This window comes from Cavia porcellus, unplaced genomic scaffold (assembly GCF_034190915.1).
Source record: "Cavia porcellus strain 051 isolate PalLab524CR breed Dunkin Hartley unplaced genomic scaffold, mCavPor4.1 scaffold_32, whole genome shotgun sequence".
NCBI classification, from domain to species: Eukaryota; Metazoa; Chordata; class Mammalia; order Rodentia; family Caviidae; genus Cavia; species Cavia porcellus.
In genome coordinates this window covers 43,048,491-43,063,650 of record NW_026947515.1, presented here as the reverse complement: position 1 = coordinate 43,063,650, position 15,160 = coordinate 43,048,491, and the positions used below count along the sequence as shown (strand labels likewise).

General features: G+C 40.9%; 1 protein-coding gene across 1 annotated transcript in view; it reads right to left on the bottom strand.

Moving 5' to 3' along the window:
- The window catches only part of LOC100732273 (protoheme IX farnesyltransferase, mitochondrial), a 117,444-nt gene that overhangs the window by 26,509 nt on the left and 75,775 nt on the right, over positions 1–15,160 (bottom strand). Inside the window, exon 5 of the mRNA XM_003466315.5 lies at positions 6,824–6,894. Coding sequence (XP_003466363.1) covers positions 6,824–6,894 — 71 coding nt within the window. The remainder of the gene's footprint in view (positions 1–6,823; positions 6,895–15,160) is intronic.

Here is a 15,160-nt window from a genome sequence, read left to right as displayed (position 1 = left end):
TAGAGCACTTCTCTGCAGACTTCCTCTGATTCAGAAGCTGAAGCTCGTTAGCCAAATGCACCATGGCTCCACATCTATCCATGTACATCGGGGATGCTTCCTGAGTGACATGACGCAGTGTCCTCAATTCATCAAGAGGACCTAAGCCATTAATGACTCTGATAAATAATTCTACCGTAACAGCCTCAGAGCTGAAGGAAAAGGCAAAAAGCCATGGGGTCAAGTGTTTCCACAGGAATTATATTTGGTAAATAGAATCTGCAAAAGGATGTTTCCATTAACCACTAGTAATTATTGTGAGGGAACAGTGTTCTGTGAAACAGACGATCAGTATAGCTAATTAACTTCTTGTGTCTCTGGAAGTTTTAGGATGAATCTAGACATAGCATTGAAACAGAAATATTTTTTTCCAGTAGGAAATGAGGAAAAAAGAGAACAGTCTTTTTTGCAAACCGGAGAGAGGGAGAGAGTGAGCGAGCACTGGAGAAGAAAGGGCTGGAGACAAGACACGGTACCCCAGATGTGCCAAAGAGAACCCACTCCCTTCAGTGAGGTCTTACCTAACTGTCCGTCACTTCTCAACAATGATAATGCCATCTAATTATGAATCCACCAATGGGTTAATTCACCCAAAACCACAGCTCTTATGATCCACTCACTTTCCAAAAGTTCCCTGCTGGGAAACAAGTCTTTGGCACATGGTCTTTGGGGGACCTTTTATATCTAAATCATAATAAAACAATACCTCAAACACATGCAATCAGCTTGTGTGTGTGTGTGAGCACAGTGCACGGGTAGCAGAAATAGAGCTGCAGACCTCACATATGCTAGTCACTCTACTACTGAGCTATACCACTAACTTTAGAACTGGCCTTCTACCCAGGCAACTGAAAGATGATAAACTGGAGTACTGTGCTTTGTTTTCTCCTCGGGAAGATGAAACAAATACTGCAATATTTCATTTTCATGAAGTTATATTTTGTCTGTAAAGGCTTTCCACTTTGATTTTAAACTAAGATAATCACAGGGTCTTGCCAGCCCGGTGTGCTCAAGACTCCACTTCGCCAGTGCAGCCCACGGCAAGGCAACAGGTTGTGTTGCTCTGCAGGCTACTCAGTCCCTAGGCTGCGTGCCGGGCTAGGTGGCTCCTGAGAACAGGCTCAAGAGAGACTTTCCACGTCCTGGGAGCTCCCAGGGGCCCTGTGGCCACAGTACACAATGATGCAAGGGCAGCGGGACATGTCGTTCAGGCTGGGGATAGCCAAGGGCTGACTTCTGAACCAGGCTTACTCCAGCATTTGTAACACTGTGTTCATGACAGTCAGCTCAGAGTGGACTCAGCATCCCTCCGAGGGCGACCTGTTCTCAAGAGAGCCAGCAGCCTAAGTAGAGGGCTTGTGTGACTCTCACGTCACCTGCTACCACTGCCCTGCGGGTTTGGGCCTTTAACTACTTGTCTTCCTTTCGGTCCAGCAGAATGTTTTAAAAAGGTCCAAGTGGAGGAATCTTAAAGCAAAGGTGCTGGTTCAAGGCAAAGAGGGGAGGACTTGCTAGAATGGTGTAAGGGGTGGGGTGGATGGACCCAGGAAGCTGAGACTGGAAGGCTAACCCCTGTCCAGTCAGGAGGGATGGTTACATGGCGCACTCAGCTCCACGAGCTTTCTGGAGAGGGTCACTGCTTTTCCTGACAAGGATGGAAGGGCTGCCCTTGGACCCAGTGCTCAGGGCCCCACCCATTTCATCTCCAGTTTACTTTCCCACCTGGAGAATGCAAGCTCTCTTGGTCCCTCTGCTAAGAGCTGCTAATTCGCTTCCTCTAGGTAGCTAGGACTTGGGAAGGTTGGTTTCCCATAGCTTCTAAGGTAGTCCCACCCTATGACCCAAGGCAGTATTCCCAGAGGTCCTCAGTTACCACCACCCTGGGGCTGCCTCCTCCTGCCTCCACGTTCAACTGATAAATGCCATCTCCCCAGGGAGATTCTGCAAAAACTGGGGCCTAGAAGAACCAGTTTTTGTCAGGCTTCTCCTTGGAGCTTCAGAAGTTAGAAGACAAACGAGAGCTGTATGTGCTAGGCCAAGCCCAGTGGGGAGAAGGAAAGAACATGTGCTGTGGATGTGCTTTTGGCCTGTGTGGGTGCGCTGGTACGTATGTATATACAGCATGTTCCCAAAGAAGGGCTGTTCAGGATTTCGCCTTTTTGGGCTGCCTCCAGCCCACAGGAGCTGTAGAACGGGGTGTGTCAGGCTGGGACAGCTTCTGAAGCAGCTTCTTTTCTGTGGCCCCTGAAAGGTGACAGTGATGGGTGAAAGCTGACCTGTCTTGGGAAAGGAAAGGCCTCCCGTGTATTTTCACTTGGGGTTTGACTGATGCACACGGCACACTGCAGACTGCATAATTTAAAACAAAGATTACACTTGTTAAAAAGTTACAGAAAAATCGTATTGCTTAAAATGTGAAAAGTGTGTTTTTATACTATGGTTGACTATTTAAAAAATAACTACCTATGTCTCACTATTCCTTATAAACACAGTACATTCAATGTTATCTTCTCCACCGTGAGAGGCACGTGGACAGAAGACAGCCAGCACCACTCAGGCTGGCAGCCAGCGCAGGACCAGGCCACAGATGTTCTGACATTGTGGAAACGCAGTGGAGCTGCAGCTTATTCAGGTTATGTAGGTCAGCCCCAAGGTGGAAATACACTGCATTCAAAATCATCCTTTAAAATTCCCCGAAGTTATCCATAAAGTACACACGCAGTGACGTCTGAGACATAAGGACTGTGCTCACTAAGTCACTGAGTTAATTAAAAGTGGAAACCAGAACCTTTCCACTTAGGTGGCCGCGCTTTCAACCACTGCTCCTAGGGCGAGTCTCAGGGGAGGAGAAAGAGAATTCTACAGGGCCTGTTTCCCTGCAGCCTCACTCCATTCTGCCTCAGTGGAAAGCAAGGAACACGACTCAATAGCAATAATAGCAATGCCCCCCCCCGCCCCCCACTTTGTTCTGTTTGACAAGAGTCTTAGTATACAGTTCAGGCTGGCTGTGAACTTACTACACAGCCCAGGCTGGCACGAATCTTGCAATCCTTTTTTACCTTGGCTAACTGCTAGGATTACAGGTGTGTTCCATGACACCAAGGAAAGAGAAGTGGCTTATTGTTGGTGGTTGTTGTGAGGATTCTACCCAACCGTGAAGCTACAGCAGCAGCGGGCGAGAGGGCCCAGACTCAAGGTAGTTCAGGAGCCCAAGAAGACTGAAGTCACTGACTACTCATATACGGTACGAAAGGGAAAGGACACATTTGGGAGAGAAAGTGATACACACATAGAGAGGGAACTTGAGGTGTCCACAGGGCTTTGCAACAGAGACTCGCAAAGGTCCAGGGTCAGAAGAGCAATCTGGGCTGCTGGTGGAGACAGTGGAGAATGTGGTATATGCAGGGGAAAAGGGAGATAAAAAAAGCTCAAAACCAACAACAAAGGCGCACACCCAGGAGGACGGAACAGAAAATGGCTTAGCCAGGAACAGTCCGAATGGCTATTTATGCATCCTTAGGTTTTCAGCTTCAGGACTTAATTTTTTCTGAGAGGTCACCCTTCACTGCCTCGGTTTATGTTAGGTAGCACTCTTCGTACCCCCACATCCACTGGGGCTTGTCCCCATGACGGTACTGAGCACATCATACGTAAGATGCTTAGACAGAGAAAGAAATATGCTTTGGCTATCATGGAACTCCTGGGTCTAGCACAGGGCCAGTTAGGTCCATTAAAAAAATTTCTTTTTGTTGAGTAAACGTTTATCCTTGATAACATTTATTATCTTTCCTGTGCATGCAAGGTGCCATTCCCTCAGTGATTCCAAAATGTGACTCTAAGGGAAGAAAAACTATGTCATTTACCTGTTTGTAAATCTGGCAAATGTTGTACTTTCCCACAGCAGCATTCTCCATGAAAGTGTGCTGATGGTGACAGTGTGAATGACAGATCTGCCGCTGCCTTCCACTGAGCAGGTTCTGCCCCCTGGCTGACCCGTGATCCTGCCTGAGTTCTCTTCTCGGCCAAGGGTTCTCTTTTTAAAGAATAGTAACTTGGATTTTTTCATGTTACTGTCTGGTAAGTACTGCAATATTTACATTTTAAAGCAAATTTTGGAAACAGACCGAAGTTCAACAAACTCTAATTTTTAACCTCTTCTCTAGCGACCTACTTTCATTTACACAGTTTTCCTGATCTTTCTGTTATCTTCATAGCAATGTTATGAAATGAACAAGTTAGGATATAACATCCCAGGTCACACGTGAGGAAGTGACAGTGTGGGAAGATTAAATAAATGACTTGGCAAGCTTAGAATCAGATAGCCAATGATTACCAAATGAAGAATACCTGAAGATCAAGCTGTTTTCTAACATACAAAATTGTAAACATTGCTGGTTAGCTTGTTCTGGCCGGCAAGTTAACACTGGATTACACTGAGTGACACTTTCAAAGTCGGTGAACATAATCTAACATTTCCCTTCACTCTATGGCTCTGAATTTACAGATTCAACTTGTAAAGTGGGCTCACCTTTCAGTGCCCGTTTCTGACATGTGCCAAAGAAAGCTCGATATGCAGCTCCCTGTTCACAGCAAAAATTATGGCTATGACATATTTGCAAGAAATAGCCTAACAAGCTGGTTGACTATACCTTTGCTGAATCATAAGAAAAATTAATTTGAGTACTTCACATTGAGCACCACTTAACAAAAAGCTATTTTTAAGGGGTCTATATTACATTGCATATCCAATGAAGTGATTTAGATATGTTATATTTCCATTTATGTGCTTTTTTTCTCTTCTAGGCAAAATACGCAATACGAATTCCTATAAAATAGCCTTAGAAACAAATTCTGTAAGTATCCTAATTATAACTATCATTCACTGTACGTAGGCTGCCATACAGTTATCTGGAGATGTCAAAAGTGACAGAGGACACTCTCAGCGGTTCGCCTATGACAATGGGTGCAAATGTGACCACACTGGGTAAAACCACACAAACGTTAGCCCGCTTTACAATCAGATCTGATGCCAGAGAAGACAATCTCTTCAATCTACTCATGACCTGATACACACAGAATGCCGGTGCCTTCTCTCCTCCTGTTGTTGTCTCAGTTTAACCGAGTTGGACAGGCACCCTTGGGCTACAATTTCTGCCCAAAAGCTGCTTCAAAGCTCTGCATGCTAAATGGTTCTTTTCATAAAATCTTTTCCTGGCATTCTGTCTCTAGCTTGCACCCTGGCATACTTCAGAAACCTGTTGTTTGCCTTCTTTACAGAAGAGGCTGAGGGTATTTTTCTAACATCAACACTAAGGGTTCTTTCTTATTTATCAAGAACCAAGGAAGAAGTTTGATTTTCCTAGAATGGAGTTTTCTTCTCAGGGACAAAGAGACTTTCAGAGACTAGTAGGGATAGCTGTCAGGAACACAGGGTGATTTGGGTTCTGTCATTTCCAGTAACTGGAGCCTCAGTTTCCCCATCTGAGTACTGGGGGGAATTAAACTGGGGGGAAATAATACACAAAATGCTTACATGACTCTGATGTAACTGTAATATCAGAAAACACAGAAATAAAAGTTTCACCTTATTAACTATGTATGTGAATTTGATACTTTTCTTACTATGTATTTTATATTCTATTTTCCACAACTCTGATTTTTATTTCTCTATTTTACTAGATACTCTGAGGATGCCTCTAATCCAGTGGTGGTAAACCTGTGGCATGTGTTATTGTTTTTTTTTTTTTTTCTTTTCACAAAGGATTTTCTTCTAAACTAAAACCTCCGTAGTCAGGGTTAACTCTGCCAGTACTTTGCGATAAGTAAGTGGGTTTTGGGCTGCAATTTGGACACTCCACTCTCAAATGCTCGCCATCACTTCTCTAATCCTTTCTGAAATAAATAGGAAATTAAACAAACAAACAAAAAGCGTTCTCTTTCACATCAGTTCTATGAGAGGGTCCCTGATTTAGAAGGATCAGTATAAACGACACAGCCCTTTTCATTCTTCTAGGACTGTGATGTGTATGAGATTCAAAAAACATTTTAAAACGCTGGTTTAGAGGCCTCCAGGAAGAAAATATTTAATTATTAACCATTAGCGGTATTAAAATATTTATATGCCTCTTAGTTCTACTTAATTGAATTTTGTGGAAAGGAGCATGATGTAGGCAGTACTCTGGCACATAACGACGTTATTGGCTTTTCTGAAAAAAATAAGGCTTCAGACACATCCTTCTTCTCAGATCCTACACCAATGATGGTGAATCTTTAAGAGACTGAGTGTTGTACCGCGACCTAAAACCCACTTGTTTATCCCAAAGTGCCAACACTGCAATTGAACCTGAACACTGAGGTTTTAGTTTAGAAAAAACTCGTACATGAACATCTTTTGTCTTAAAAGAAAAATACAGTAACATGCATGCTGCAGATGTGCCAACACTGCCCTAAGTGTATGGATCTGAAACATCACTTGTGTTAACTCAACGTTTTTATCTTTAGTCACTATGCAAGAAACAAAGACCATGTCTCAAACCTGAATAAAATAATTGTGCTATATATAACTTATTCCCACAAAACACATGCACACGCACTCCTACAGACCCTGCTCAATCTCACATACTTTGTCGTGCCTTTGTGACAGTGTAAGGCACAGAACCAGGCTAATTGTCCTTCTGCAAATATATTAGCTTCACCACTGAGGACAAGGTACGGGAAATGCTTCCTGATGACAAAGAAAATGAATGTTCTAGGATGTAGAAGAGAATTATATTCATGATTTTACCTGATCTGTCCACGGACCAGAGGTCTGTTTTTTGTTCTATTCATGTTTGAGTCAAATGGCACCTCAAAAAACTGTAAAAAAAAAAAATGAAGACATAAAAAATTATCATAGGAAATAATTATTTTCTTCTATTTCAGCATGAAAAAGCTCTTCACGGTACATCTTGCTTTAATTTTGATGGCGTGAATTTACACCTTGGCATGTTCTAAAAACAAAGTTCTCTGGAGAAGATAAATTTTAAAAACCAATGTGCATTAATTGTCAGGAGTATCTTTTTGCATTCACTTTGAAAGCCACTTGTAAAACGCACAATCTTCAAAGCTATAATTTCAGGTAAAACAGAAATGTTGTAAATGATTTCAGAATCCGCAATACAGCCTGAAGCCTGTGAATCAATCAGGAACCACTAGGCTACAGAAGTAGGCTACATACTTCGGAACTGCACAACTGTTGAAGCCAGACTGTAACTAGAGTCACCAGCCTGGGTTGCTAGTTTCTACCTGTAGTGTTAGCACCATTAGTGACATCATCTGTTACTCACAAAGCGTCCCACCTTGAACAAGAGATTGGCATGCTCACTCTAACAACGAAATAACAGATTTTACCGTTTACCTATTAACAGACAAAGCTCAGCGGATTATCAAACATTTTTTCAAAGCCTTCATAAACCGTACATCGTCACCTCCCATTTGTTATCAAGGTCATCTTCCTCCTCTTTTCATTTAACAGAGTATGATAAAAAATCTGATACGGTTATGAGAATACCTCTGACCAAATATGCTTGAGGCAAATCAGTAGACATAACAATAATTCAATACAAGGTTTAAGACAGTTATTTCCCCAGCTATGTTCTGGACTAGCCCCTGGAGTTGCTCACAGAAAGAATCTGATAGTCAAATCACATTAGTACCATGAGGGTTCTGAGAAATCCCAAAGTGAAGAAATCTAATTAATGTTGCTTAGCCAGTGTTTCTCCAGCTTATTTGACCATGAAATCCTCTTTTCAGAAAAACATGTTTAACAGATTTCGGACATGTCTATCCTGAGTATATTCAAGAGCTAAGAATCATTTCTTACTTGTATGTGCACAAGTCATAGCTTTTTGTACTGTGCTCTGTACTTAGTATGAGTTTTAATCTATTAATGTTAAAAAGGACTACTAGAGGCATAGTCTAGAAGTAAGTAATACTTGATTCCATTACATTGTTATAAATTATTTAGTCCTATCCACTAGTGAGTAAATGTTTAAAATTAAAGACGCTTATCCTACTATGCCGGGATATTTGGGAAGTTGTGTTCTCACAAATTTTCTACAAAAAGTGACATATGGAACCTTTAGCCTCATACTATAAAACTGTCTTTATTTTCAACTGTTTTTTAAAAATGTCTTACTAATTCTAAACAGACTGACATCTTCAAATATAATTACTTTTTAAATTCTCTCACTTATTTACTTTAATTTCTTTTGAGACGAAGTCTTGCTGTGTTACTCAGGCTGGCTCTGAACTTGTGAGCCTGTCTCGACTTCCTGAGTAATGAGGATTAACACTGTGGGCCACAAGCCCAGATTTCTTTTCTATATTTGCTTTGCCGACAACTCTGTGTAGTCATCCACGGTGAGGATTCCCTGTCATTTGCAGTTCGAGGTAGGCCTAGTTCTTGACACTTGGCCTTTAATGACTATCCAATTACAGTTCACCGAGCCAATAGTTAGGTACCTGGAATTTTCAGACCTTTAAAATAAAACCACATACCAATTATAAGCATCACTATTCCCGCAAAAACATTAAGAGATCACATATTATATATAATTATAAGACTAATAGATAGTCTTCTCCGGCTAGCTAGCCTTTATGATGGATGGGCTATGCATAGTAAGCACTTTACATGCCTTATAAAAGGAAGTACACACTGGGTCTGAGTTCTCAGAGCTTCCTGGTTACCATGGCAGCCCAAACATGTCACTGTAATCAAAGCACCAAATGAAATGTTAATGTTAATAAAAATTAGATAAAAGAAACTAAATGCTGGAGAATAAGCACTGCTCTGTTTGCTTTATCATGGGCATGGCTGCATGAGAAGATGCCAGAAGAGATGGAAATAGCATAAAACAATCCCACATAGACAGATATTCAGGGGTGTAATCATTCTGTACTCTAAACCTCGGTACACATGTGTACGAATTCTCTAAGAGGACAAATTTCTGATACTCCTCTCTTTCTGGATTCACAGTCTTCCTCTGACTGGGGTACGCTACTTCATAGCCATTTTCCTGACTCCTATGCTCAGTCGGCTCATCATGGATCCACTACGCACCACACAACAGGGAGACAAGGGTCAATGAGACTCAGTACTTGCTTTCAAGAAATTCACTCTATTGCAAGTGTCAGCAAACTATTTTCTGTAAGGCCCACAAGCAAATAATCGTTTTTGTATTTTTCCAATAACTGGAATAATACATGAAGAATATTTGTGACAGTGAAAGTCAACTTTTAGTGTCCACACAATTTTACTGGGATTCAGCTACACTCAACTGTCTATATACTGCCATGGCTGCCACTCTCACACTCAATCAACTGGGATTTTTTACAGCAGAGTTGGGTATCTGTAATGGGCTGTACGGTCCACACAGACTGACATATTTATTGTCTGGTTACTTACAGAAAAAGTTTGCAAACCCCCAACACACTAAAAAGACTTAAATGTAAGAACTGTGTTGTTATAATGTACATGAAACACTAAGAGATGTGTAAGGGACTCTGGGAGCCCAGGACATGAGCTTTGAGGCCAGATGGGCAGGCAGGAAAGGGCACTGGACATTTCATTTAAACACTCTTCAGCTTAAAGGCTCAGAAGGAGCTAAGATACATAAGGGGACAGGGTAAGAAGTAAATGTATTGAAGACATGAAGATGTGCCTGAGTAGCCAGAAGTATAGCACAGATAGTAACGGCTTAGTGGTGGGACATGTGTTACCGTGTTTTTAAGAGAAAAGATGTTAAAGTACGAGTTGTTTTTTGTGGACCAAAACCTCAGTATTTACGCTTCACTGCAGTGCTGGCACTTGGTGATGAGTGGGTTTCGGGTTGCAGTTTGGGCTCTCATCTCTAAAAGGCTCGCCATCACTGGCTTTGTAGGTTCAGGTATTAGGCTTAACAGTCAGCTTTTCTACTTAACTAGTATCTGTGTAATTTCTGTAAACCCAACTGCCTCACTTTATACATCCACATATAGATACACATACACTTGCAAAGTTGACATGAGGATTTATATAACATATATGAAGCATGTTTGGCATAGTGAGGTTGCATGACAATGATTCAGTTACCTGCGGTTACCATTAGCCTTGTGGGAGGCAAGCAGCAGATCAGTAAGCGTTTCACACATCATGCCAATGTGCCAAGACTGGACTGATACGAGACGGACGTCAGACTGACCCGTGACTGCCTCTTGGAGGACAGCTGTGACGGAAGACTGCCATGATGAGGACTTGAAAAAGAGCATGGCCGTGGGGAGAGCAGGAACCAGCATCTTCTGTGCCCCTAACATAATGAGCTTCGTCCAAGGCACAGACTGTAGCCTTCTGCATTCATTCTGCCTTCAAATAAAACTACCGAGTGCAATTCTGACATTTCTCTAAGCTCCACATCTGCAATGCCACTTGATTGTACTCTTTAATTTTTCATTTGCATAGCTTTAATGGAATCACATGGATTCAACAGAATCACAAACACAAACTCAAACACATTTCCATAAAGATCAGGTACCTCTCCATAGTCCTTCATTTTCTATTCAACACACTACTTTTTCTCTATGACCTAAGTCAAAAATCGTAAGTTGGCTTTGATGTTTTTCTCTACTAATTGGCCAGCTCTGCTCAACTCATCACCAACCCCTGAGAACTTGAATTTCATGGTACCTCTCAAATCTAGCCTTCCTCCTACACTGTGTGCCTGTACTACTATGGAATCACAGCACAATTACTGAATTAAAAGTATTTACTGTTCTCCTCACTTGTCAATGAGGTCTAAAAAGTCCAATTCTTTAAAAGTTACATTGCTCAAAGGCTATGCCTAATGTAGCTGCATCAGTATTTCTAATCTTATTCTTTACCTTATTTCTATTTCCTGGTCACAGCTGTCACTGTCGTATGAACACATCAAACTCTCTATAGGAGATGACAGACTTGGCCAGTTTCTGACTTTGAGGCTAGAGATAAAATACTTGGTATGCAGAGTCTTGGGTCAACAGCAGTGAATGAGAACAATTTCTGTGCCAACGTTGCCAAGAGGACTTAAAAAGACAACCTACAACAGAGTTACAGCATCCCAAGGAAAGAGATTCACGCCACTTCTCCCGTGTCTGCACCTATTGATGAGGCTCGTCCCTGACTCAGTAGCTCACAAATGAAGCGTCAACTTTTGACTTAATGTGATCATCTTTGCACTTCAATCCCCCAGCACTTGCTGGAACTTATAGGAAGAAATACATAGTTGTTCTTATGTGAATTTAAAATAATACCCCCGAAGCAAACTCAGGTCAAGACTTAGGCAATCTGAAAGATAGCAGATCAAGTGAACCAATCTGTTTATGACTTAAAAACATTGCATTGCCACCCTCATTAGGAAATAAAAATGCAGGGTCACCTATTATTTGATTCAGTATTTCTAAAAAACAACTTCGTTGAGGTAAAATTCACTAAAATAGCTTACGTAAATTTACAATGATGCTGAACATATTTATCCCCTCCAAAAGTTTCAGGGTACCCACCCCACTGAGTCCCTTACTCTTGTCCTCACTGTCATTAAACTGTTTTGTGTCTCTATAGATTACTTACATTTTCCAGTTTTATAAGTCAGAATCGTATGTATACAACTTTGGCCTAGTTCTTTTCTTACTCAGCCTAACTTTGATAGTCATTATACTGCAGACTATATTGATAATTTATTTCTTTTTGGCTGCATAATATGCAATTAAACAGCAGTATTACAATTTGTATATGTGGAATATTTGGTTTTTGCAAGAATAGTTGCAATAGGTTTTGACTGTTATGAAAAACGCTGCAAAAAAATCTGTGTATGCCTGTGTATGAACATATACTAACTTTCAAAGCTAAATATAAATAAATCATACAGTAGACAAATATTCAAACTACTTATGAAACTGTCAAGCTGTTTCACAAAGTGGTTATATTTTTCCACCAGCAGTATATAAGTGGTCCAATTCCATATCCCTTAGGAAAAACGTTTTGAGTTATCACATGTAATAAGGAGCCACCACCTTCCAAGGCTTGTCCAGGACAAAGGAAATATGAAAAGGCTAGCAGAATAACCTGGTTATAAATATCAGTTATTCTGTGAACAGCTGAACAAACAGATAATGTAATAGGTATGAGTATTTTACTTCTTCTAATACAACTATCTTTGCAATAAAAGTCAATTTTATTCCTCTTACTATGTAATATAAGCTATGCTAACAATATTTAGTTTCATATTTCAGTATTTAAATGACATAGTATTAACGAGTTTAAAAAGAAATCTACAGCACCCACAGATGAGTAAGATGACTGTGCCATCTTTAGAGGGAGTAGATCAGTGGTACTTTTGGTTGTATAAGGGACAGTTCAATCACGTTAAGCATAAACATGACTTTCTATTGCCTATTTGGAAGTTAGGAGTTGAAAGGCGTATCTGCAGGCCCAGCTAAGGAGGAGGAATAGTGATGGCTTTGCATTGTGTCAGCTGAGCCGCATCACCCAGAATTCCCTTTCCCGAACAGGTTTAGGTTTGAGACAGTCACGGAGAATCCGCATGAGCCAGCTCATACACAGCTGGGGGCTGTTAGTTCACACTGTTGCCTGGAGTAGCGCTTGGCCCGCAGATTCTCCATTGCTTTCAGCATCTCCTTGGAATGAAGCCAATCCAGGTTCTTCAGGTTCTCATGACCTTAGGTGAAGTTTGCTCCCTGGCAAAGTGTAGTAACTCTTCTGCAGGTCACCTGGTCATCAAAGTCCCAGGTATAATTATGTCATGGTCAGTTCTTATGTGATCCGGCCTGCAGATCAACAAGTTTGGAACTCTTGGAGGAGAAACGGGGATTAAACAAAAGACATGGGGGAGACAAAAAGAGACGAAGGCAAGTTGATGTGAACCCAATCAAGCCTCCGGTTTATTGAGAAAATAATCACACCTTTTATAGGCTAAGGGCGGGAGCTGGGACAGGAAGAGGTTAAACAGATGAATACAACAGGGTTACCATCACATCTGGATAAGTGACGTAAGCAGAAGAGGATTATGGTTAATGTAGGCAGACGCAGTGCCCATAGGAGAGAGAGAGAGAGACATCTAGGCAGCAATGCCTGTCACTCGGCTCCCTACACTTATGTATTTCAGTCCACTCTTATGGGTTCTGGATTCCTTTTATCTACTTTCTGATGACTCTGTTTGCATCAGGCCCAGCAGCAGATACAGGGCAACAGCCTTAGGTGAACCACTTAATTCCCGGATTACTTAAGGTCGTTCCTACACATTCCTTGCATTACTCACTAGTTCTGATGGTCGGACCAAACTCTCACTGACATGGGTGCCTTCTCTCATGTCCAACAGGGCTGCTGTTGGGAAGTATTTAACTTTTTCGGTATATTTGTATGGTGCTGTCTAACAGTTTAAGAACGGTCTTCTGCAGGGGACGGTGGCACACTCCAGTGAACCCAGTACATGTGAGGGTGAGGAAGGAGGACTGTCACAAGTTTGAGGTCAGCCTAGCCTACACATTGAGTTCAAGGCCAGCTTAAACTACACAGTAAGACCCTGTCTCAAAACAAAGCAACAAAAACAACTGCCCCGACCCCAAACAAAATAACAGCAACAGAAAACCTAGACCAACCAAACAAAAAAACTCCAGAAATAACAGGCTTCCTGATTTATGTAAATTTATAATTCTTAATTTTAAGAAAACAGCATAGTATCATGCAAACAATGCGTTCCACAAGCACCTTATATAATGAGTCATCAGTGCAAATAAACATGTTTGTATTCACAGACTGCATCACATTCATTTAAATGTGACACATAATTTGTAAGTGATAAAAGTGCTTTGCCTGCGGATTATTTTGTATACTGAATTAGCTAAGTTACATGTAGTTAAAAAGTTCTGTCCTATATGTTCATAGTATCTCTACTTCCTTAATACTGAAATACATTCTATAGGTTTCTGAAATGATTTCCTTAATGATCTAAAATATGTGATATTTAATTTTATAGGACTAATGAGGATTACAATTATAAATCATATTATTTAAATGTTTGCATGATATTATCTAACAACACAGAGACTTGTGGATAAGTAACTACATAGGGAGCTATAAAGTCTACGAGAAAAAGAGGGTGTGTGTGTGTGTGTGTGTGTGTGTGTGTGTGTGTGTGTTTGTGCTGTGCTGTTCTGCCCATGCTCATAATTCAGGAATTTACTGAATCATTTTGTTTGGATAAAACAGATAGCTTTGCTGCATTTTCTGGCAAGTCAGCCAAAGATGGTGATTGAGTTACAGAATGTAGCAGTTTGACTCCTGGGTGCTTTAAGTTGGCCACAGCTTTGGCCTCCCTTTAATGCCTAAATTTATCAGGGCAAGCAATATCTGGGCAGAAATACCACTCTAACCAAGACTTACGGCTCATTTCTGAGAAGGCTCAGTAATCCTTTCCAGCACCCAGGGGTTGAAGATCACTTGCTACTTGATTCTGCTTTTCATTCATTTTCTTGAATGGCTTTTAGCTTGGTCTACTGCTTTGGTTTGAATACTTAAACCACATTTCCAAAACATAAAGCATAGTATGCTTTCAATACTTAACAGATATTTTAGAAATTACATATAGTTGGCTTTATTCACATTTTTTCCTTATGCTTTATAATAATTTTTTCCATTATGTGTTCGTTTCATTCTAAAGCAGTAAAACAAAATTCTTGAAACTTGTATTTAAAATAAAAGACAAATACTGTAATATCAATTCTTGGATATGCTGTCTCCCCCACCTTTCATATGTAGTCAGCCCTTGGTAACTGAGGAAGTTGATTCTAGAACTCCTTATGATAACAAAATTTGCAGATGTTCAAATCTTGTACATAAAATGGAGAAGCATTTCCGTGTAACACATTCATATCCTTCTGTATACTCTATTTTTATGTGTCTGATTACTTGCAATCCCCGGTGTACTAAGTTATATCCCCAGCCTTTTTTGTATTTTTTATTTTGAAATAGGGTCTCATTTAGTTGCCCAGGCTGGGTAGAACTTGAGATCCTCCTGTCTTAGCCTCCCAGAGTGCTAGGATTACAAGCATG